General features: G+C 38.1%; 1 protein-coding gene across 15 annotated transcripts in view; it reads left to right on the top strand.

Annotated features, from left to right (window-relative positions):
• Window positions 1–25,706, top strand: part of CAB39L (calcium binding protein 39 like) — a 129,631-nt gene that overhangs the window by 83,508 nt on the left and 20,417 nt on the right. For all 15 annotated transcript variants that reach the window (XM_084879460.1, XM_084879458.1, XM_084879467.1 and 12 more), the window contains 4 exons: window positions 6,192–6,310; window positions 11,178–11,346; window positions 16,055–16,114; window positions 20,442–20,507. In XM_084879460.1, the coding sequence (XP_084735586.1) occupies window positions 6,192–6,310; window positions 11,178–11,346; window positions 16,055–16,114; window positions 20,442–20,507 (414 nt within the window). The remainder of the gene's footprint in view (window positions 1–6,191; window positions 6,311–11,177; window positions 11,347–16,054; window positions 16,115–20,441; window positions 20,508–25,706) is intronic.

The following is a 25,706-nucleotide window of genomic DNA, read 5'->3' as shown; positions in this document are numbered from 1 at the left end:
ACCAGTAATCTATCTTCTTCTGTTCCTGTATTTTTGCCTTTGCAAAATGTATAAATGGAACTATACCGATTGTACCTTTTGTGTCTGTCTTCCTTCACTTAGTATAATGCATTTGCCATGTTGTTGCTATGTATAATGTCTTTGTTACTCTTTATTGCCGAGTAGTATCCCATTATATGGATCCAGTACAGATCACTTAGCCATTCCCCAGTTGAAAGATATTTGGGGAATTTTAAATTTTTAGCCATTATAAGTAAAAATTATAACTATTTACATGCATTTTTATGTGAATGTAGGGGTTTTTTAAAATTGGATAAATACTATAGGTGTAGGGTTGAGTAGTGTTGAATTTTGTTTGTTTGCTTTGGCTTTGTTTTTTAAAATTTAGCCATTCCAGTAAGTTTCAGTGTTATCTCATTGGTGCTTTAATTTTTATTCATGTAGTGACTGATGTGGAATATCTTTTCAAGTGTTTACTTGCCATCGTATCTTCTCCTTTGTGAAATATCTATTCAGATCTTTTGCTCTCCTTTTATTTGGTTGTTGAATTTCGAGAATTCTTTATATTAGGGGTGTCGAACTCAATCAGAGAAGGGGCCAAAATCTAAAATCCAGCCTAAATCGCGGGCCGAATGGTTTACTGAACAGTCATAAACTGACAATGTCATAAACTGACAGCGGAGTGCAGTGATGACAGCGCGGTGCGGGCCACATTGCAAGGCCTGGCGGGCTGGATTTGGCCCGCGGGCCCTGTGTTTGACACATGTGCTTTATATAGTCTGTATAAAAGTCAGTGGGTGGCAGTAATTTGTTGTTGTTAATCCTTACCCAAGGATATTTTTCCATTAATTTTTTTTTTTTTTTTTTTTTTTTTTTAGAGAGAGATTGAGAGTGGAAGAGAGGGAAGAAGGGAAGAGGGGGAGAGACAGGGAGACACCTCAATTGGTTGCTTCCCGCATTCATCCAGACAGTTGCTGGGGAACAAATCTGCAACCCAGGAATGGGACCCAGGACCCTTTTGTCTGCAGGTGGACACTAAACACTGAACCATGTGGGCCAGGGCAATGGCAGCAATTTTGAATCAGATGTTTTCCCCTCTAATTCCTATCCCCTTTTGATCTCTCATTTGCCTTTTCTCACTTCTGTTATCAATCAGTGAGGGATGCTCTTTATCAGCAGTTACTTTTAATTGCTGTGACTGCTGTTCATCACTTCTTTCTTTCCTCTTTTTATCATTTTTTATTTGATTCCAGTAGATACTTCCATATATACCATTCATTCAGCAAATAAGCATTGAGCATTTCATGTCAGGGCTGACCATTTTTTAATTTGCCAGCTAAAACAAGCACTTCTTCAGCTTTGATATCTAATCAGTTAAATGATATGTAATCTTAGAATTATTGGCTAATTTCAGACAATTTTGTTCATTCCTAAATGTTGCAGAAGACTGGTTTTGAAAGAGTCAAGGTTTTATTCCAGTTAATATATAGTATGCTTAGTGGGTATCTACAATGGTTGCACTTAGTGTAGTGACCATCATTCATCATCTGTACTTGTTTAAATTTTCTGTATTGCTTTCCATTCTAATCATTTCCTCTGGTTGGAGAAGCTGTTCCTGTAGCAAAACTTGTATTTGTTATTCATAGGGGCTTTCTTTGACTTTGCCACATATTTGCTAATGAACTAGAAGAATGTTTTCCTCTATGTAAAAGTTGGATAGAGTTCTATGGAGCATCATTTGTACTGTTCACTGGAATGCTGTATGGAAATGTTCTTGTGACATTTTACTGGGAAGTATGAAAAGCACGCTCTCATGACATTTCAAAGAAGATTAATATTCTGCAGTATTACTACGGAGTCTAGAAAGACTTGAACAAAACAGATCACTTCCTTCATTTATAATTACCAATAGCTCTTTTACACAATGCTAGTTGTACTGGTTAATAATGCGGATATAATACAGAAATACCAATGATCATAAGAAACTCCTATGAACAATTATGCACCAACAAATTGAACTGAGAAGAGGGTACATTCCTAGGAACATACAAGCTACCAAGATTGAATTATGAAGAAATAGAAAATATGAACAGACAAACAATGAGCAAGGATATTACATTAAAAATAAAAAAATCTTCCCACATAAAAAAGCACAGGACCAGATGGTTTTACAAATTAATTTTACCAAATATTTAAAAAATACGTTTTTATTTATTTTTGGAGAGGAAGAGAAAAGGAAAGAGAAATATAAGTGAGAGAGAGAAACATTTATTGGCTACTTATTAGGGATCTAGCCCACAACCCAGGCCTGTTTCAAACAGGAATTGAACCAGTGACCTCTTGGTACATGGGACAACACTCACCGAGTTACACCTTCTCAAACTGTTCTAAAAACAGAAGAAACACATCCAAACTATTTTTATGAGGCCAGTATTACTCTGATACCAAAGCCAGACACTGTAAGAACAGAAAATTATAGGCCAAATTTCTGTTTGTTTGTTTTTTTCTTTTTTAAATCTTCATCTAAAGATTTTTTTCCACTAGAAGCCTGGTGCACAAATTCGTGCACGGGTGGGGTCCCTTAGCCTGGCCAGCGATTGGGGTTGATTGGGGCCGTCTCGCCCAGTCCCGAGAGGGGGGGAGGGACAGCAGGAGGTTGGCAGGCCGGCAGGGGTGAGGGACCGTTTGAGGTTGGCTGGTTGCGGGAGGTTGGCTGTAGGAGCACACTGATCACCAGGGGACAGCTCTTGCAATGAGTGTCTGCCCCTGGTGGTCAGTGAACATCATAGCAATTGGTCAATTGGTCAACTGGTTGTAATGGTCGCTTTGGCTTTTATACACTAGTGGCCTGGTGCACAAAACTTGTGCACTTGGGGGGGTCCCCCATCCTGATCTGTGCCCTGTCACAGTGCAGGAGCCCTGCAATCCATCGCCCCAAAGAGGAAGGCCCCGCCCACTCATCTGGGGCTCCTTAATGGATTGCCCTAAAAAAGTAAGCCGCAGCCAGGGTCCTGCCTCTGTGTCACATAGAGCCGTGGGACAACCCCCGCCCCAGGCCTCATCACACAGAGCAGAGGGCCCCCCGAGGCCTCCGGAACCCAGCAGAGGTACGCAGAGGCCTCTGCCAGGCCCCAGGCCTCCTGGTGATGGATTGTGACAGTGTGACACAAGTCCCTGACACTACAAGTCCCGGCTCACCTGCACCTGCTGCGCATGCAGCCTGCTGATCGATCGTTATGCGTGAGGGCATCCCGACCACTTACATATCACCCTTTTATTAGTATAGATAGATTGATTTTCAGACAGAGTGGAAGGGAGGAAGGAGGGGAGGGAAGAGAGAGTGTGAGAGAGAAGCATTGATCTAAGAAAGACACATGGATTGGTTGCCCCCTGCATATGCACTGACTAGGGCCTGGGATCAAATCTTTAAGATCAGATATAAGACAAGGGGGCCCATTCTTCATTCTTGCCACTTGTATTCATCTGAAAGTCCTTGCCAGAGCAATTAGTAAAAATAATTAATTAGTTAATTAATGGCATCCAAATAAAAAAGAAGTCTCTATTTGCAGATGACACAATATTATATACAGAAAACCCTAAAGACTGCACCAAAAGATTATTAGAACTTATAAACAGATTTAGGAAGGTTGGAGGTGTAAAATCAATATACAGAAATCTGTTGCACTAACAAAAAAAATCAGAAAAAAATCAGATACAGTCCCAGTTTTAATAACAATAAGAAGAAATATTTAGGAGTAAATTTAACCATGGAGATGAAAGATTTATACACTAAAGCTTTCAAACATTAATGAAAAATTGCCGGGACTGGTTTGGCTCAGTGGATAGAGTGTCGGCCTGCGGACTGAAAGGTCCCGGGTTCGATTCTGGTCAAGGGCATGTATCTTGGTTGCGGGCACAGCCCCAGTGGGGGGGGGGGTGTGTGCAAGAGGCAGCTGGTCGGTGTTTTTCTCTCATCGATGTTTCTAACTCTCTGTCCCTCTCAATTCCTCTCTGTGTAAAATCAATAAAAAAATATTTAAAAAAAAGAAAAATTGAGGAAAACACAATTAAGTGGAAAATACTTTGTGTTCATCGATTGGAGGAATTAATGATGTTAAAAGACCAATATTACTCTACAGATTCAATGTAATTATTATCAAACATTTTCACAGAAATAGGGGGAAAAAATTCTAAATTCATATGGAACCACAAACAGTTCCATAGCCAATGCAATCTTGAAGAAAAAAAAAAGAACAAAGCTGGACACATCACACTTCCTGATTTCTAACTATATTACAAAGCTACAGTCACTAAAACAGAATATAAACCCAGAAATAAACTCATACATATATGATTAATTTTCAATAAAGGAGACAAAAATATACAGTGGGGGAAGAATAGTGGTGTTGGGGAAATTGGATATCAATATCTACATGCTAAAGAATTAAAATGGATTCCTATTTTGCACTGTACACAAAAATCAGCTCAGATTGGATTAAGACTTAAATATATGACCTGAAACCATAAAAGTCCTCGAAGAAAACATAAGGGATAAGCTCCGACTCTTGAGAATACCTATAGCTCAAGAGATCCTAAGGGGGAGGGTGTCTTCTTTTCCAGTGTGGATATTGCTGGGTTCAGCTCCCATCCTGATTCTACCCTGCCCCTTAGTCATTATAGAAATGAAAATCAAAACCACAATGAGATGCAACCTCACACCTATAGGATGTCTATTATCATAAGAAAAGATGCAACAAATGCTGGGAGAATGTGGAGAAATGAGAATTCTTGTATACTGTTAACCTTATTAAAAATTGGCTCAGCCTGGCTGGCATGGCTCAGTGATTGAGCCTAGACCTATGAACCAGGAGCTCACAGTTTGATTCCGGGTCAAGGCACATCCCTAGGTTGTAGGCTCAATCCCCAGTGTGGGGCAAGAAGGAGGCAGCTGATCAATGATTCTCTCTCATCATTGATGTTTCTATATTTTTCTTCCTTAACCCTTCCTCTCTGAAATCAATAAAAAAATATATTTTAAAATATTGGTTTAAAGGGATCACAGATGTAAATGTAAAACATAAAACATTAACACCTTTTTAAAAAATCAAGGGACAACTTCAGGATATAGAATTAGGCAAAGAATTATTAAACTTGACACTAAAAGTATAATCTATAAGACAAAAATTGATAAATTGGATTCTATCAAAATCCAAAGCTTTTTCTCTGCAAAAGATCCTTTTAATAGGACGAAAAGTCAAACTACAGACTGGGGGAAAAAAATACTTTAAACCACATATGTGATTTAAAAAAACCACACAAAAAAAGCCACAACAACACAAAAACAAAAACAAAAAACCTAGAGTCTAGAAGATATTAAAAATCCTCAAAACTTAATAGTATATAAAAAAAGAATCCAATTAGAAATGGGCAAAAGACATAAAGAGACATTGCATCAAAGATAAATATGTACAAATAGCTATACATGCTGTATGTACCCTAGCCATTACAGAAATGCAAGTTGAGACCAAAATGAGAAATTACTACATACTTATCAGAACAGCTAAAATAAAAACTAATGACAACACCAAATGCTGGCAAAGATGCATAAAAACTAAATTGCTGATGGAAATTAAAATGGTATAACCAATCTGGAAAACAATTTGTCAATTTCTTTAAAAACTGCCATAGAAGCAATTACACTCTGGTATTTATTACAGAGAAATGAATCCTGGTTATGAATGTTCATAGCAACTTTGTTTTTGTTTTTCCATTGATTTGTAGAGAGAGTGGAAAGGAGGGAGGGGTACAAAGAGAGAGCGAGCGAGAGAAACATTCATATGAGTAAGACACATCCATGGCTGCCTTCTGCATATGAGAATTTAGTTATGTCTAAAGACTAATATTTTATATTCTTTTGTGCCATTTCATTTACTGCTATGAGAAATTGACTTCTAATTGTTTGAATTTCCCACAATGCAAACCTTGTGGAAAGGAGCTACAACTATTTTGTAGGCTCTGTGTTGAATGTTTGAAAGCACAACTGACTAAGTAGTAAATTAATGGTTTCTATTATGAAGGACAGTGCTATTTGTATGTGAATGTATATAAACTACCTTTGAGATATAATTCACAAGTCATACAGTTCACCCATTTCAAGTATATGATTTAATGATTGGTTATTTCCTTTACAGGGCAAAAAGGATGTGACCCAGATATTTAACAACATCTTGAGAAGACAAATAGGCACTCGATATCCTACTGTGGAGTACATTAGTGCTCATCCTCATATCCTGTTTATGCTCCTCAAAGGGTAGGTACATGGTTTCCTTCAAAGTAGATTTGAGTTTGGAATAGTTAAAAGTAGAACTTATATGCATATATGCATAGCCCATGGACAGATAATAGTGTGGGGAAGGCCCGGGGAGGAGGTGGGAGCAGGGTGGAGTCAGTCAATGGGGGATAAATGGGGACATCTATAATACTTTTATCAATAAAGATAATTTTTTAAATATTTTGCAGAGAGGAATGGAAAGGAATGGAGAATTAGAAACATCGATGAGAGAGAGACATTAATCTGCTGCCTCCTGCACATCCCTTATTAGGGATGTGCCTGCAACCAAGATACATACCCTTGATGGGAATTGAACCTGGGACCCTTCAGTCTGCAGGCCGACACTCTATTCACTGAGCCAGACTAGTTAGGGCAAGATAAAATTTTAAAAAGGTATATAACATTAGCCTCATTTTGAGATGTGATGGGTTCTCTTTTGGAATAACAGTAAAGGTATTTTTCAAGGTTGAGGTCAGCCTTCCAAATCAGCATCACCATAATTACTTAGACCACAGCAAAATCCTTTCTTTACATCTTTATATTCCTTTTTTCAATATTAAATTTATTGGGTAACATTGATTAATAACATTATATAAGTTTCAAGTGTACTATTTTATATTACCGTATTTTCCGGCGTATAAGACGACCGCCTAATTTTACAGTTAAAACATAGGTTTAGGCCTATATTCGCTGTACTACCCCCCACTTTCGAGGCAACACCAGTTCTTTTTTTAATAGACCGCCTCTCTGACTCTGGCCAATCTGAGCAGCTTTTTACTAGAACACAGTGTAACTTCGGGTACAGAACATGTACACTGTGTTCTAGTAAAATCAGGAGTGGGTAACCTTTTTTCTGCCAAGGGCCATTTGGATATTTATAATCTCATTGTCAACTTGAAAAAAAATTAGCTGCTATATTCATTCAGCAGATGAATGGATTAAAAAAAACAACTGTGGTACATCTACACAATGGAATACTACACTGTGGTAAAAAAAAAAAAAAAAAAAGAGTTCTTACCATTTTCAACAGCATGGATAGAGCTGAAGAGCATTATGCTAAGTGAAATTAGCCAATTAGGGAAAGATAAATATCACATGATCTCACTCATTTATGGAATATAATGAACAACATAAACTGATGAACAAAAACAGATCCAGAGACAGAGAAGCATCGATCAGACCATCAAACCTCAGAGGGAAGAAGGTAGAGGAGGGTGGGGGTAAGGAGGAGAGATCAACCAAAGGACTTATATGCATACATATAAGCCTAACCAATGTTCACAGACAACAGGGGGGTGAGGGCATGAGTGAGGGCCTGGGGGAGATAATGGGGGACTAAGGACACATATGTAACACCTTAATCAATAAAGAAATTTTTAAAATTAGCTGCTATATTTAGTCAAACATTTAATTAACTCACCCCTAATGCCTTGGCAGGGCCAGACCAAATGATTTTATGAGCCTTATACTCCTGTTCTAAGTCAACAGTCTTTATATTTTCTTAAGTCCTCTTGAATAAATTTCAATGCTTTTCTCCTTCACATTTCAGAAAATATACACCTCTTGATAGCATGTTTAGTATTTCCCCACCTGTAACTCTTTCATGTGTGCCAGTAGGTTGATTTTCAAATTATTCTAAGAGAAGTTTCAAACACTATAAATAGGCACTTTTTATATTCTGAAAATAATCAGGCCTACCCGAATATATTAGCATTTGATGTTAATATCAGTTATTCAAAGACTACTCATATGATATTTTAAAAGATTATTCAGAATAAAACAGGACAAAAGTGAGTAAATATAACCCTGGTTTAATGCATTCTCTCAATATCCTTGTTTGCCATTTTCTCTACTGTATCTATAAAATTGATAGTGTAAACTAAACTAGCATATTTTCTAAATTGTGCAAAATAAAATTTATTCTTGAATCTGAATTTCATGTAAATATTTTCTTATAAATAATAGTTCATTTTTCTTTATTGTTCAGCAATGAATTATATCTTGTGCTTGGTAAATAGTATCTTGAAGTTTTGTATGAAAGTAGTTTGGTTTGGTTTTTCAAATATTTGATTTTTCCTCATCTATTCAGTTTTCTTATCAGCTCAGTTCTCATCTATTCAGTTCGCATCCACTTAGTGGTCTATTTTGCTTTTAAAAATATTTTTTTCAGAATCTTTCTAACTTGCAGAATTCATGGAAAATTTGAAAATATATCATTTTTCCTATTATCAATATTATAGGAAAGCACTTTTTAAAGAATCGAGATATTAAAAGTTATTTTTTCCAATAGACTTTGTACTATAACCATAAAAACTACTATTATATTCAACTGAAATGTTAAATGATATAAGATTTTTTTAAAATATATTTTATTGATTTTCTTACAGAGAGGAAGGGAGAGAGATAGAGAGCTAGAAACATCTATGAGAGAGAAACATCGACCAGCTGCCTCTTGCACACCCGCTACTGGGGATATGCCCGCAACCATGCCCTTGACCGGAATCGAACCTGGGACCCTTGAGTCCGCAGACTGACGCTCTACTGCTGAGCCAAACCGGTTTCGGCATGTTATAAGATTTTTTTAACCCTGTACTCACTTCTCAGGTTTTTCCAACTATATCTTTGTTCTATTCTTCCAGTGTTTACCACACAATTGTCAACTATATCATTTCAATATTGAACATGTCTTACTTGAGCTAAATATTGTTCATTTTCTTAAAACCTTATCATACACTGTAGTATAATTCAAGCCTAGATCTATTTCATTGTTAAATTTGATACTTGAAAATTTGTTATTAAATTAGAAATGGAACAGGTCTAGTATGCTATTCCTGAATTGTTTCCTACAGAAGATGTGTTTTTCTAGTGTAGTTTTTGCTGTGAGATGTATTTTACTTCATTATTATAGCGAGTCAGTCAATCCACAACTATTACTGGTTATCCCATTTATCTTTTTTCTGAACTCCAGATGGGTATATACTACTGCAAAGGAGATATCTCTAATTAGATATCAGGCATCTCAAAGTTAACATGGTCAAAAACTCTCTCTTAATTTCTAACCTGTTTCTCAACTAGTTTATTCATCTTAATGAATAGCACCACCATCTACCCAATTATATTCAAGCCCAAAACACAGAACTCATTCTTTAATTTTCAATTTCACCCCAAATATATACCCCACCATGCTCTAGCTACATCCGCAAGTCCTGTTGACTCTTCCTTCAAACAATATGCATGACCTGACCACAACCAGCAATTCTACTACTTCTACCCCAGTCCAACCTACCATCATCTCTACTAGTTCCTTCTCCTATCTAGTCTCCGTCTTCCACTGTAGTTCCCCAGCCCGTTCTTTCCTGTTTTACCATAGATTCTCCTTAGGTACCTAGAGTGATCTTTTGAAAGCACATATTAAGCCATGTTATAAACTCTCCAAAGACTTTTTATTCAAAGTCCAGTAGGTTATCTGGCCACTGCCCTTCTCTGCACTCCTGCCTCATTTCACACCGTTCACTACTCTTCGTCCTGTGCTTCAACTACAGTGGCATCTACTATAAATCATCAAGCTGGTTCCTGCCTTGGAGCCTTTGTACAGTTAGTTCCCTTCGCTTGGAATGCTTTGCCTATTCCCTGGCACCTCAATCTACTAATTAAATTAAGTAGTAGTTATACTCTAAACACAGGCAGTCCTCGTTACGTTGGACTCAACGTATGTCATTTTGTGGTTACATCGACATCTCCCATTTGTTTATATAAAAAAAAAGTTCTGTCATTTTGACATATGCGCATATGTGCTTTATGTTTTTTATTTTTCATTTACCACAAGTAAAGATCAGGAATGGTTATCTTTCTTTCAAATTGTTTTACTGTTTCACTTCATTACTGCTGTGTATGTGCTCCATGTGAGTGACCTAGGTATTTATGTAGATGGGTTTCTACTTACGTTAAAAATCGCATTATGTCGCGCCATAAGAATGGATCTCTGATGTAACCCGAGGACCTATGTATACATGTTGTTAGCAGATCCCTGGGCTCTAGGATAGAAATAGAGAACCCATAGAATCATGACTCAGGTGAAGGTTCATTAAAGCTTCGTGCACAAAGGGAGACAACTCTTAGAAAAGAAGAAAGATGCTACTTTTTGAGCAATGGCTGGGGAGAAGTTTTAAAGGATTTTAGATGGGAAAGATGACGTGTAAGTATAATGTGTAAGCATGTAGTGGCGGGGCTCTTTGATGCTTGCTCTGTATATCATGTTTCTTCATGCGTCGTATGTCTCATTAGCGTATTCAGTCTCTACCCAGCGTGTGTTTTTTACTGTTATAATGGCGATAAGGTCATGCAATAGTTGTTCTGGGGCTAAACTGCGCATGCATGAGGGCTGGGATACTTTCCCCCAATAAAGCAAATCCCTGGCATTGCTCTCTCTGGCCTGTAATTGGGTGCAGCGTTTGAGGGGCAACCAAAGAAAATGCCAATCTTATCAGGAGAGGCTTAGCCTGTCACACTATTTTATTCTCTTTAGTTTCAGAGCACTTCTCAGAAAATGAAATTATCTTTTCATTTTTTATAGCCTGCCTCTTCCCCCACCAGATGTAATCTCACTAAAATATGGAACATTAGGAAGCAAGTGACTTTGTCTGCTTACTGATGTACCCCCAGTACCTGGAATAATACCACACACATCATAGATATTCAGTGGGCATTGGATGAATGGTGTTTGAAAGAACTATGACAAATGCTGTCTATGCCTCCATAACAGCAGTGTTGAAAAGGTTCTTTTAATAAGATTAATACTATTTGTTAATAGGATAACAGAGTTCTCTATCTCTTGTTTATGCTTTAGATATGAAGCCCCACAGATTGCCTTACGTTGTGGAATTATGCTGAGAGAATGTATTCGACATGAACCACTTGCCAAAATCATCCTCTTTTCTGATCAATTCAGAGATTTCTTTAAGTATGTGGAGTTGTCAACATTTGATATTGCATCAGATGCCTTTGCTTCTTTTAAGGTAATTTTTCCTTAATAAAGTAGACCACTTAGTTTCAGCATTTAGAGTCACTTGGCCTCTGAAGAAGCAATTTAATTTTAAAAAGCAGAAAGTTCTATTTCTTAGGCGTGGGCATAGACAAATGTGTATGATGTGGATCATAAGAGGCATTAGAAAATAGAATACAACCTATTAGGCTAGTTGCCACATCTCAACATACTGCCACAGCTAATACAGAATGAATTCCAATATATAAATAGGAAAAAACAGTTCTCTGTGTATGTCATACTTTTATTTATGTTAAAAACAAAGGGTATAAGCTTCCACTTAACATGTATATGTATCAAATGCATCTGGGAAGGTATCTGGGAAATAGAGTATTTACCTCCAAGGAAAGAAATTCGGTGTGAAGGAAAGTGGAGAATTACATTTTTGAATATGAAAGACATAATATTATTTTATCAGTGTATTTTTTAAATTTCCACACTAATAAATTATATTGTATTTTTTAAAATAATCTTACATATTCTTTTTATATACTTTGTTATTATGTAGGCGTTAAGTTTAATCTAACTTAGTTTTTAAGTTAAAACATTTTTAATTGTGGTAAAATGCACATAAAATTATCATCTTAATCATTGTTTAGTGTATACTTCAGGGCATATGTATATTCATATTATCTTACAACTGGTTTCTATTAAACAATTTTCCATTTCCCTCTCCAGCTACTGGCAGCCACTTTCTACTTTCTGTTTCTATGAGTTTGGTTGTCAAAAAGATGTTCAGAGAGCATATTAGAAAATAGTGTAGTTATTTTGAAAACTAAAATACTAGTACTTATACATCCAAAGAATGATATCCCCTTCAGGTTTTTATTTTAGAAAGCCATATACTCATTCTTATGATTCTGCCATTGTTTAGTCACTGGTATCAATGTTTGTGGCATGTTCATTTTTCTTTTTAAAAAATGTTTTTATTAATTTTGAGAGAGAGAGGAAGGTAGACGAAGAAAGGGATAGAAACATTGATGAGAGAGAAACATCATTGATCAGCTGCTTCCTGTACACCTCCTAGAGAGGATCAAGCCTGCAACCTGGGCATGTGCTCTGACCAGGAATTGAACCGTGCCCTCCTGGTTCATGGGTTGATGATCAACCACTGAACACATTGGCCTGGCAGCATTTTCATTTTTCAATAATGGCAAAATGTTTAAAATATATTTTTATTGATTTTAAAGAGGAAGGGAGAGGGAGAGAGAGATAGAAACATCAATGATGAGAGAGAACCATTGATCGGCTGCCTCCTGCAAGCCCCCAACCAGGGATTGAGCCCACAACCTGGGCACGTGCTCTGACCGGGAATTGAACTGTGACCTCCTGATTCATAGGTCAATGCTCAACCACTGAGCCACGCTGTCCGGGCAGCATGTTCATTTTTCAATAATGGCAAATCTTTATGCTCTGAGGGCTTGAGCCGAATCTGAAATAAAATATCAACCTAGAATCTGAGATTGAAGGAAGGATAGTCACCAGCCTGCTCAGGTTTTCCACATGACTCTATCCAGTCCTGCCTGCTCCCCAGATTCTCCCCGAGAAAACGGGGGAGAGGAAAAGCCCTTACCTGGAAGTCTGAGATAGATGGAAAGGAGCAAGGGAAAGAGAGAAGGGAAGAAGGAGAAATTAGGGTGAAGATAAGATGTAAATAAAGGAAGATGAAGTCTAGGAAGAACAGCAAAGAGTGAGTGGAAGGAAGGGTTGAGGACAGACTAAGGAGAGTTGCTAGTGGGTAGAGGGAAGGGGAGAGGAATAGCAAACATGGACATGTGCTCTGAGTGCTGTGAAACCCTAGGAGTCTTTTCATTTCACAGGCCTCTCAGTCTCACCTGGCAAAACAAAATGGTATAGTGGCTACAGAAAGAGCATACCTAGAGCACATGGTGAGAGCTGCTGTGGTGAATCAGATATGAAGAATGACGTTTAACACAGAATCTGATTCAATGTTTTTCTAGCAACATGTCTGTGCCTAAGCATCTTAGGCAATGTTTTCTATTAATAGATATTGTAATTCTGTTTTCCCTTTTCTATCTGATGATGAACACAGGTAGTTGCTAAAAAAAAAAAAAAAATCATAAGACTTCACAAATAATTGTAAACATAGTACAAATTTTAATGGAGGAAAAACCAAATACAGTTAAATATCTATTTTTGGAAATTTCCCCAAAGATTTTTCAACATTTAATAGAATAAACTTGATAATAATGTCTTGCTATCATATGTTCAGCCCACTTTAATTTCCAGCACAATATTGAATCATGAAATATTATGATGTTTTGATTTGTATTTCAGCATATTTTTTTGTTGTTTATGTTCAGCAGGTTCTCAAATAATGTCATCCTATATAATACAGAGGTAATATGCAAATTGACCATCACTCCAACACACAAGGTGGCCATCCCCATGTGGTCAAAGATGGCCGCCCCCATGTGGACACAATATGGCCACCACAAGATGGCCAACAAGGGAGGGCAGTTGGAGGTGACCAGGCCTGCAGGGTTGGACAGTTGTGGGGAGCATGTCTGCAGGGGAGGGTAGGTAGGCATGACCAGGCCTGCAGAGGAAGGCAGTTAGGGGTGACCAGGCTGGCAAGTGAGGGCAGTTAAGTTATTTCACATTTTTCCCCTTAGAATTTTGAAGGAGATGTTATTAACAGAACTGTCTCCTGATTCTTTGGTGTAATGCTAATGTGTAGTGAACAGAAAATCTTTCCAGGCGGCATGTAGTGGCAGAGTGCTTTTTGTGTTGCTGCTGTCACCGCATGTGCAGGCCCTGGGGCAGAGGGAGAACATGGGCCAGATTCTCAAGGCTGACAACTTGTGGCAGGTGGAGAACTCCCATGGTGCATCAGTCCTGGGTCAGCTCAGAAAATCACTGATACTGCTCAGGAGCGTTAGGGAAGGGATTGTCTGCAAACTAGGTATCCCAAATATCCATCTTGGAAAAGATTAGGGACCCAAAGTGTGCTGTAGGACTACCTTACTCTCTCAAGAGTCCTCAGGAGAGGAATAGATTGAATTTTTACTTCAGACAGGCCAGGAATGAACCCCCTCCCCCTTTTTTTTATCCCCACCCAAGGATATGTGTTTTTTGTTGTTTTTTTTTTTAGAGAGACAGAAAAAAAGAAAGATAGAGAAACATGGATATGAGAGAGAAGCATCGATCAGTTGCCTCCTGTATACACTGTACCTAACTGGGGAATCGAACCTGAAACTTAGGTGTGTGCTCTGATCTGGAATTGAACCTGTGCTCCAACCAACTGAGCCACCCAGCCAGGGAAGTTTTCCCATTTTAAAATTACAGTTCCAGAGCAGCACACTTGTTTGGCTTCCATGTTCTACGGGGGGAAAGGACCACGTTTCCACTGAAAGGCCCAGTAGTCAATCAGGTTGTGACAACATGTATTATGAAATGAAATTAAGCTAGTCTCATTATTTTTTTTAAAATATATTTTTTATTGATTTTGTACAGAGAGGAAGGGAGAGAGATAGAGAGTTAGAAACATCGATGAGAGAGAGTCATCGATCAGCTGCCTCTTGCACACCCCCTACTGGGGATATGCCCGCAACCAAGGTACATGCCCTTGACCGGAATCGAACCTGGGACCCTTCAGTCCCCAAGCTGAAGCTCTATCCATTGAGCCAAACCGGTTTCAGCTAGTCTCATTATTTTTGAACTTGAAAATTATAATGCAAAATGCTTTAAATATTTTACTTTTTATTAAAATAGAAATAGATGAGTTTTACCATTGCTGCTGCCTTCTTTGTGAGATTATTGTGTGTATCTTCTATATGCTTTTAGGAAGTTTTAATTAAATATGTATTAAAGTATAAGAATTTATTTTGGAAAACTGTGAAATTCTTGTTAGGTTTTTAATTAAATTTTGAACAATACCTAAATAGGGTATTTAGCTTCTAAGCTTACAAAAGGGATTAAGTGAAGCTTGTTTTCTTTCCACATTAAGGTGAATTAAGGATATGATTAAGGTGTGATTTGAAAACAGTCAAACGTTCCTTTATGCTTTTGTCCAGTTTTCTGAGAGTTATGTCTGTAATAAGATCGGGCTGCTTGTGTTCAACTTTGAAAGGGTGCATTGTGCTACTGAGAAGCTCACAGCCTGTGAACCCCAGAGCAGGGCGATAGGAGATGGCCCTGCTAAATGTCATTCTGTGCTTCCCAGCATCCTAGGCAACTCTGTTTTAAAAGTGGTTAAGACAAAACACTAAAGCTTAAAATCCCTTAAAATCTGTCAACTTGTGAGATATTCTTTTAGACCATTCAGAATTCATTTTTTTAAATGATTAGTTGTTAATGATATTTTTAAAAGATCATCATAAACTTTATTTGAATATTATATCATATGTTCAATGTAGAGTTGTGGCTTGCAGAAATAAACTGTAACCTCATCTCTAAAATACCATTTGTTTTAGTAATTAAATTATTTCTATAATTTAGCAATTATATGAATTTAAAACAAACACTTGTTTTTAACATGAAACAAGCTTGTGTTTCACATCTTAAAGTAAGAATGGAAATAATTTTGTGATGTAAACAAAAGTTTCTTCTGAAACTTATATGTTTCAAATTAGTGGACTTATTAAATCTTAGAAGAAAAAGATTCTTAAAAATTTTATTAGCTATGATAATTTTGTTTCACTTGGTTCTTCTTTCTCTAGGATTTACTAACCAGACATAAAGTGTTGGTAGCAGACTTCTTAGAAAAAAATTATGACACTGTAAGTAGAAGTTATTTTTACGTCTTTCTTTATTCTCTCTTCCCCTCCCTCCATTTCTTCTTTCTTTCCTCCCTCCCTCTCTCTTAGATCTATGAGCACTTATTTATGTTTATGATCCACTATAGAAATCAACCATACATCCAATTTGTCTTTTACCCAGAAGCCAGACCATCAGTAAACCTTGTGGAAAATTGATGATGGCAGGACATCAGGGCTTTCTCATTTTTTATATCTCTTCTTAGTGTTGTGCTTTGGAGCTCCAAGAAACAACTAGCACCTGTCTACCTTGATCTTAACTTAAGGGTATCCATGTTGCCCTTAAGAGCCAGTAGGTAACTCTTCCATATGGAATAACACCCCACCATAACTAAGATAAGTCATTTGACCTGGTCAATAATTAGTTTTACTGACTAGTAGAAATACCAAAATATTTCTGTCTTCTCTAATGGTGAATCCAGCTCATCCTTTTGCAATTTGGATTAATGTGACACTTCTAGCAAGCTTTCCCTAACCACACCCTTACACACTCATACCCTTACACACACACACACACACACACACATACATATCTTGCTTCCCTCCCCTGCCTCTCCCTCACTTTTTACAATGTATTATTATATTGTGTCTGGATCTAACTAGCTGGTTCTTTAGCTCCCTGAGAGGCAGAAACTTATCTGTTGAACACAAGGGTCCAGAGTACAATATAGACTTTAGGTCCGCTTCAAGACCCAGCTCTCCCTCTTACTAATTGCGTGACCCTGGGCAAGTTCCTATAACTACTTCAAAATAAAGATTTTCGCTTACCTCATAGGGCAGTGGTAGGAATTTAACAAGATTTAAAGTTTTCAAGATGATACCATGGTAAGCACTCAGCATTAAGTTTCATCATTATTACTTGTATCCCTAATACCTAGAATAAATAATCAGTCCTTTATAAATAATAAGTCTAGTTACTGTGGCTTTAATGTGAACTACATGCTTTTGTTTATACTTTTCACTTTTTTGGCTATTTTTTTAAATTTAATAAATCTTTATTGTTCAGATTATTACAATTGTTTCTCCTTTCCTCTCATAGCTTCCCTCCACTCAGTTCCCACCCCACCCTCTGCCCTTACCTCCCCGTATTATCCTCATCCATAGGTGTATGATTTTAGTCCAGTCTCTTCCTGTACCTCCCCCACCCCCATCTTTCCCCTGATAATTATCAATCCACTCCCTTTCTTTGCTCCTGATTCTATTATATTCACCAGTTTATTCTGTTCCTCAGATTTTTAATTCACTTGATTTTTAGGTTCACTTGTTGATAGATATGTATTTGTTGTTCATAATTTTTATCTTTACTTCTTTCTTCTTCCTCTTAAAGAATACCTTTCAGCATTTCATATAATACTGGTTTAGTGGTGATGAACTCCTTTAGCTTTTTCTGATCTAGGAAGTTCTTTATCTGACCTTCCATTCTGAATGATAACTTTGCTGGATATAGAGTAATCTTGGTTGTAGGTTCTTGCTATTCATCACTTTGAATATTTCTTGCCTCTCCCATCTGGCCTGCATAGTTTCTGTTGAGAAATCAGCTGATAATCATATGGGTGCTCCCTTATAAGTAACTGTTTTTCTCTTGCTGCCTGTAAGATTCTCTCTTTGTCTTTTGCCCTTGGCATTTTAATTATGATGTGTCTTGGCGTGGTCCTCTTTGGATTCCTTTTGTTTGGGATTCTGTGCGCTTCCTGGACTTGTAAGTCTATTTCTTTCACCAGGTGGGGGAAGTTTTCTGTTACTGTTTCCTCAAATAGTTTTTCAGTATCTTGCTCTCTCTCTTCTTCTAGCACCCCCATAATTTTGGTGTTGGTACGTTTGAACTTGTCCCAGACTTCTTACACTATTTTCAACTTTTTGGATTCTTTTTTGTTTTTTCTTTTCCATTTGAGTCTTTTTTGCTTCTTTGTATTTCAAATCTTTGACTTGATCCTTGCGTTCCTCTAGTCTGCTGTTGGGTCTCTGTGTATTATTTTTTATTTCATTCAGTGTATGTTTAATTTCTAGTTGGTCCTTTTTCATATTCTCGAGGATCTCATTAAATTTATCGACCTTTTTTAGGAAATTCTTGAAAAACCTTATAACTGGTTTTGAATTCTATACCCAGTCATTTGTTCTCCTCCATTTCTTTCATTTGTGGTCTGTTTCTTTGATTTCACATTTTTGCTGCTTCCCTGAGTTGGTAGCGTAGCTTTGTGTGCTAGGTTTCCTATATGGCTCGGTCAGTCAGCCTTCCCAGTTACCTGAGGTGGACACTCTTGTTGCTCCTTTTTGTGGACTGTGTGTACAGCCTTGTTGTAGTTAAGTCTTGATTGTTATTGGTATCACTGGGATGAATTGACCTCCAAGCCAGTTGACTGTGGGTATCAGCTGTGTCTATGCTGGGATACCTTCTGTATTGGAGACAGCCTTATAGGACCAGAATTGCAAAATTGCAAAAGTCTCTGTGCTCATCTTGGATAGGGCAAAGTCTCAGGGCTGAGCAGACAGTCTTGGCTTCCCGTCAGCCCTGCTCTTGGGAACGCGCCTCTAGACCTCTGCCTTCCATGGATCCCCTGAGTTTCCACCTGACAGTCCAGATTCCCCCTGTAAGAGTGTGGGTCCCCCAGGGGCTCACCCGGAACTGGGTTTTAGTGCAATCAGAACTGGGATTCAGAACAGTCAGGAGCTTTTGACTCTTTCTGCTATGGAAAGCCTGCGGCAACCTCCACAGTCAGACCTCTTTATGTGCACTTGTGTGTGTGCCTCTAGACCCTGCCTGCTGCAGTTCCACCTGATTCTCCGAGTCTCCGAATCTCCTTGTGCCTTTCTCTACAGTCCAGACTCCACCTGTATGAGCCTGGGTCCATGGAGTTTTGGCTGGAGCTGGGGTTCAATGCAGTCAGAACTGGGGTTCAGTGCAGTCAGGGGCTTCATTTCCCCTCCAGCCAGCCAGGCACTCAGGCACCCTTCCTCTCTGCGCACATGTCTCTCTACCTCAGCACTTTGCGGCTCCTCCGATCCCTGAGCTTTTCTCTTTCCTTCTAGAATTTCCACTCAGCCAGCTTTCCTGTGGTTTTAGATGATGTCTGTTCTGTCTTTTAGTTGCTGTTTTGAAATTGTTGTACAAGACAGCAATTTAGGTGTTTACCTAGGCCGCCATCTTGGTTTCTCCCTATACTTTCCACTTTCTTAATTCTCTCAGTAATTATCATCAGTGTGCTCAGCTTGCCCTCATCTCACTCAAGCAACCCCCCCCCCCCCCCACTTGGCCATCTGAGGACCAGGACTGTTTTGTACCTTCTTTAGCCTCTGAAAACTCTAGCTTTCAATTCTCTGCTGGTACTGCTCCTTCCACCTTAGTAATCCCTGAGTGCATCAATACATGGTGGGAGGTTGACACTGAGCTTCCCCAGCTGCTGGCTCCCTGAGTTGATGGAGGGGCCTTAGGGATGATTGATGTTTGACCACATTAGGAAACAGGGGCTCTAAGCACCAGTGTCCCCAGCCTCTGGGGAGAGTAGGTGCTCCAGAGAGGCTAGTTGGGATTAGCATTGCCATCATGCAGCAAAAGTAGCCCTATTTCCTCTACATGTTCATGCTATGAATTTGACAACTTTCTTTCTTTTTTTCTTTTTTTTTTAAATATACACTTTATTGATTTTTTACAGAGAGGAAGGGAGAGAGATAGAGAGCCAGAAACATTGATCAGTTGCCTCCTGCACATCCCCCATTGGGGATTTGCCCGCAACCAAGGTACATGCCCTTGACCAGAATCGAACCTGGGACCCTTCACTCCGCAGGCCTACGCTCTATCCACTGAGCCAAACTAGCCTCGGCAACAACTTGATTTTTAATGAGTTGCCAGGTGAAACCCTAAATTATTTAATCTTTCTTAAATTATTCAAAGACTACCAGCAAATCTACATAAACATATTTTTTTAATATGGCATAAATACATTGTCTTGCAACTCAATAGATGCTTTATTCAAAATGATTTATTGTGAGTATTAAATTACTATATTTTCTACCCTATTTATAATTTGCAGAACTAAAATAAAATAGAGAAGTATGTCTCTTGTATCACTTGACCTTCACACTCTCAATGTCCTTATGTGAAAAAGAGGATGGGGGAAGGGGAACCTCCCAGTGGACAGTGAAGGTCGGACTAGGATTAAGCACACAGAGACAGAAAGCACAGCAGCTGGGCTCAGGGATTGGGGCTTTACTTACTTCTGAAGCAAGCAAGCAAACCTAATGCAGAGAAATAACAGTTGGCTTTACGCTGTAATATTTATTTTCTTTTCATTAGATTTTTGAAGACTATGAGAAATTGCTTCAGTCTGAGAATTATGTGACTAAGAGACAGTCTTTAAAGGTAATATCAAATTTAACTTAGAGTCTCCATAAATTGATGTCTTAGTAGTAAATGATTGGTTTATTAGTAAGCAAGTAAATACAGAAAAATTTAAATATCCTTTTTGTAACTTGAGAAATACTTTGTTACAACTATACTTTATAGCAAAATAATGTGTCTTGCCTCAAATACTTTTTAGAAGTAATAATATAAATAATAAGTATGTGCTACTACACAAAAAGTATGTTGTGTGTGACCACAATTTGAGATTATATCTCCAATTTGAGATTATATCTCCTGTGAAATTCCTGTGGAAATGCCATTCTCCCTTATCAAACAGGGAGCCCAGCAGAGCAGGGCTACATCTGTCTGAGAGTGGCCTTCCCTCCGCCAGTGAAAAGTGCCTGGAAGCAGCCATTTGTCCAGGAGGGACATTTCTTAAGTATTCTGCTCGATACAGTAAACCCTTGATTTTGCAGTCCTTGATTTAACGAACTTCAGATTTAAGGAACAAAATTTCTGGTTCGTATGTTATGGGTGAAAATTAATACCCTGGTAATTTAAAAACGCTTTTAACAAAGATTTGCTTATAATTAACAGGTTATTTTGTTATTAATTCATTGTTACTTTTAACAAATTTTAGCAAATAGGCCATATGTTGGGAAGAACACTGGTAATTTTGTTAAAATAGATAAATATTATATACCTACAACTATAGTCTACATATTTAAATCCAAGAGTCACCACTCATAAAACAGTGTTCAGAGAATGATTAGCACATGATCATACCTTATGTGTCATAATTGGGTCTGTTGTCCAATGCCATGGCTTTGAGCAGCATTTTTGACTCTTTCTACCGATGCTCCCACCTGTGTAAGCCACGCCCCACCGTGTGCAGTTGTTTACTTGAGGTGATTGGTGAATGCATGCATTTACTAGACCTGTTCAGTGTAAATTTAAAATTACAACAATACATATAGAAAACTTTTCTGTGAAATTAAACTTGTCATGCTTACTTAATGTTAGTTATACAAACGTGTCTACATAAGTAAAAACAGGTTAACTAATTTGTCAAATTTTTAACATACACATTTGGATAACCTACTCTATTATATAACAGACTTTCAGCTTTAATGGACACCCACTCACCTGAATTAATCTGTTATATAGAGGTTTTACTGTATTCAAAAGAATGTTTTTGGCAGATAATACTTGGTTGTTTTTTGTCAAGCAAGTTGTATGATGTTTGAGCTTACTAAATATCGTTCACTTTATTTTTATATGTTTGGGATGACATTCATAGAACAATGCATTTATTTCTAAATATTGTATAGTTTTAAACTTAAGCCATTAATTATAGTTTTGTACCATATTTTTGTAAATAAAAAATCCTATGACCATGGTTTTGCATTTACCATGACCTGCTTTCCCCTGTATTTGTGCCCTCGCTGTTCCAGCTTCCACCGTGGGGGAGAGGGCCTTGTACTGTTTTCAGCCAGTCACTCAGCACTCTTTATTGAGTTTCCCTTTGAGTGAAACCATACAAGGTGATCCCTGTAGGAAAGATGCCACGCTGTGTTCCTTGCTGCAGCTCGCTGTGATGAGGCTGAGCTCTGGCAAAGGCAGTGACATCAGCGCTGGGCTCTCCCATGTCCAGCTTGATAACGCAGGTGAAGATAAGGATGCACCCTATTGCCACGGCCATGTACCTGAAGAACAGAATTGCTTATTTGTGAAGGGCTCCACGAGGACAGCCAAAACACAGCTGTCCGTGTTTACTAGTATAAGAGGTGGTCTCCCTCTTATACACTAAACAGAGGTGACAATGGCCTGAAGGGCCAGAATATGGGAAATTGCTAATACATTTTCAAATCTTTCCTCTTTCAGTGGTAATCTGTCAGATACTGGACCAAAGTAGAGACATTGTTATAAACTAAGGTGACAACTAGGGGTCAAAAAATTATCCCTGTTCCATTTTCAGCAGTAACAAGGACTTGTGACAGAAATTTTTCTCTAGCTAGGTGGGATCTTAGACAGAGTTATAAAACTGGCAGTTTTTTATTCAAACATCCCCCTTCTGATCCTAATTTCTGCTTTTCCTTTCCTACTATCCTATCATCTCCTTCTACCCTGTGCCTATTGTCTCATTCTCTTTTCAAGATATCTTCAGCTCCACCTTATCCTGTTCCCTTGTTAATATTTGAAAGTGGTTAAAACAGAGCCTAGCTCATGATAAGCAATAGATATGTTTGTTCAATAAAATAAAAAGCAATTTTATAAGTAAACTAGAGGCCCGATGCACAAAATTCATGCATGGGGGGCGGGTGTCCCTCAGCCTGGTCTGTACCCTCTCGCAATCCGGGACCCTTCACTCCTAACCGCCCGCCTGCTCTCTCCTTACCACTTGGCTCACTGCTCCTTACTGCCCGCCCACTCGCTCATTGCCTCTTGGCTTGCTGCTCCTTACACTGCTGTGGAGGTGGGAGAGGCGTTCGCCTGCCATGAGCTCGGCTTCTGGCCGAGTGGCTTTCCTGTTGTAGGAGCGCACTGACCACCTGGGGGGGGTGGTCCTGCATTGAGCATCTGCCCCTGGTGATCAGTGCGCGTCATAGGACTAGTCATTCTGGTTGTTCCACCATAATGGTTGCTGGGCTTTTATATAGATAGATATTCATCATTATCCCCAGAGTTTAATCTCTGGAAGGTTTTGATCAATTCTTAATAAGTAATTGAGACTAGAGTGTGAATTAGACTTATTCCTACCAGGATTCATTTGCATTTAAAAATAGAAGCTTGTTAATACAGTGGAGGTGTGATTGGTGTGTATGTCATACAAATTTGGGGGTAGCAAATGGAAGGAAGACAGTTCATTCCTCACTGCTGTTTGCTGTTGCCCAGCTCTCCATTGCCAGCCTCCCTCTTCACATGGTTCTGTGGTTAGAGACCTCTGCAGTGTTCCCAGTGACACCAGCAAGAAGCAGCAGAGTTTGTATCTGGTATTTAAACACTCCCTTTTTCTAACTGATTATGTTTCCTATTCATTTACAAATACCTCAGCTGACTCATCTTATTATGTATTAATCCATGCAGACATGCTATAATGGTTGCTATTCCTACCTAAAATTCTTTACAATTGAATGTCTTGAAAATATTTTATTAAAAATATGGTAAAACCAAGCACTGGTTGAACAGTAAATAAAATAAAATAAAAAAGGAGAAAAAGAAAAAAGACAAGAAACTAGTAAAAGGCAGATAAAGCATATCTGAGAATGCAGAAATTATTTAAAAGGTTACCGAAGAGTTGGCTTTTTTGTTTTTGTTTTTTTTTAAAAAATATATATTTTATTGATTTTTTACAGAGAGGAAGAGAGAGGGATAGAGAGTTAGAAACATTGATGAGAGAAAAATCATCGATCAGTTGCCTCTTGCACATCCCCTACTGGGGATGTGCCCGCAACCAAGGTACATGTCCTTGACTGAAATCGAACCTGGGACCTTTCAGTCCACAGGCCGATGCTCTATCCACTGAGCCAAAATGGTTTCGGACAAGAGTTGGCTTTTTTGAATGCCACATTATAGGCAGAGACTTGCTAAAATGGTCTTGTATCACTCTATTCAAGGAAAGAGCTCACTAAATATTGTTTATTATTTTCTTCAACAGAAAAACATTGTTTTGAAGAGCTCTGCTAGCGTGCTGTTGGTTTTTCCTTTTGGAAATTAGTTGTGTGGGTAGCAGCAGTACGTTCTATTTTAACATAACCTTGTTTATGTCTCTGGATTCTGTAATATTTTATATATAGATGTTTTATAATTATAGGAAACAAGAGGTTAAATTATTACAATAGTCTACTTACAGTATTCTTCAAGTAATGAATTATATTAAAGCTAGGTGTTTTGTGGAAGGGCAGTGTATGAAAGCAGCTCCCCAATGCTAGAAAGGACCGACATGCCAAAATATGAGGCCAAGTCCAGTTTGTCAGTTATAAAGGTGAGCCTTCCACCCCCACTCCTCACCGCGCCAGACTTTGTACGTTATGAGAGCAGTGAGAATGCATGGATGAGCAGAGATCAGGTGCCAGAGGCTTCCGTGCCAGAGAGAGGTAAGAGAAACAGGGGGAGTGCCTCGCCTGAGAGAGAATCGATGTGAATCTTGCGATCAGCCCAAAGCTCTGGTTCCCGTCCCAGAGTCACTCAGGGAAGGCGGGGAGGTTCGGTCTGTCATCACCCAGATGTCAGGACAGCGGGTTAGCTTTAAGATGGGGTCACATGTACCTCACACTATGCTATTTTCTGATTCCAAAGTAGTGCTACCTGCTGCCTTTTGTTAATCATATTCTAAATTTTCCTAAACTATTTTGGGGAGCTTGGATTCCTAGTGTCAATAAAAAATAATTAACAGAGAAATTCCTTTCACTCATATGACAGAGTTTAGAAATGTAATTCTTGTCTTCTTCAGGGGCCTGACATTTAATTACTAGATAGAAAGATTATAATTCAAAAGAACCTTGGTGGAATTTGGGAGGGGTTTGGACTCTGGTCAATTTAATTAAAACCCTAAGTTTAAAAACACACTCATTATATCTACTTGTGCATGGCTTTACTATATAGTATGAAGCCTATAAAATAAAATTTAAGGAAGTAAAAAATACAACTTTTTCCATGAAGTGAAGTATTTTGTCATTGTTAGTATTAATTAAAATAGATTAACACTTACTGACTAAAAGACTCAGTGTTGTTCACCAAATGATTTAATACAATTGTTTCAGAAAAGTAGTGAAATTATATTAGCAAAGGATGGACATCCCCATGTAATAAAAACTGAAGTGACTTAATCTGAATTTAACTCATAAACATCATCTAATGTTTATTGAATGTGTGTATGTACATTTTAAGGATTAGGTTTTTTTAAATGAAATTGTTGCTAAAAGACCTTTTCGTATGTATATGTTTGTGTGATGTATATATTTTTTAACATGTGGTATATATTACATTTGATTATATATTTTTATAGAAATACATTTTAGATTTATATCTATATACTAGTATTAAGATATATTACATACATGTTTTATAAAGATATACACTGAGTGGCCAGATTATTATGATCTCTGAATGTATAATAATCTGGCCACTCAGTGTATATCTTATATAATAAAAGGCTAATATGCAAATTGCCCCCTCAACCAGGAGTTCAACCAGCAGGCAGGCCGGCCAACCACC

The sequence above is a fragment of the Pipistrellus hanaki genome (genome assembly GCF_964339955.1).
Source record: "Pipistrellus hanaki genome assembly, chromosome: 3".
Taxonomy (NCBI): domain Eukaryota; kingdom Metazoa; phylum Chordata; class Mammalia; order Chiroptera; family Vespertilionidae; genus Pipistrellus; species Pipistrellus hanaki.
This window is presented reverse-complemented; position numbering and strand designations above follow the sequence as displayed.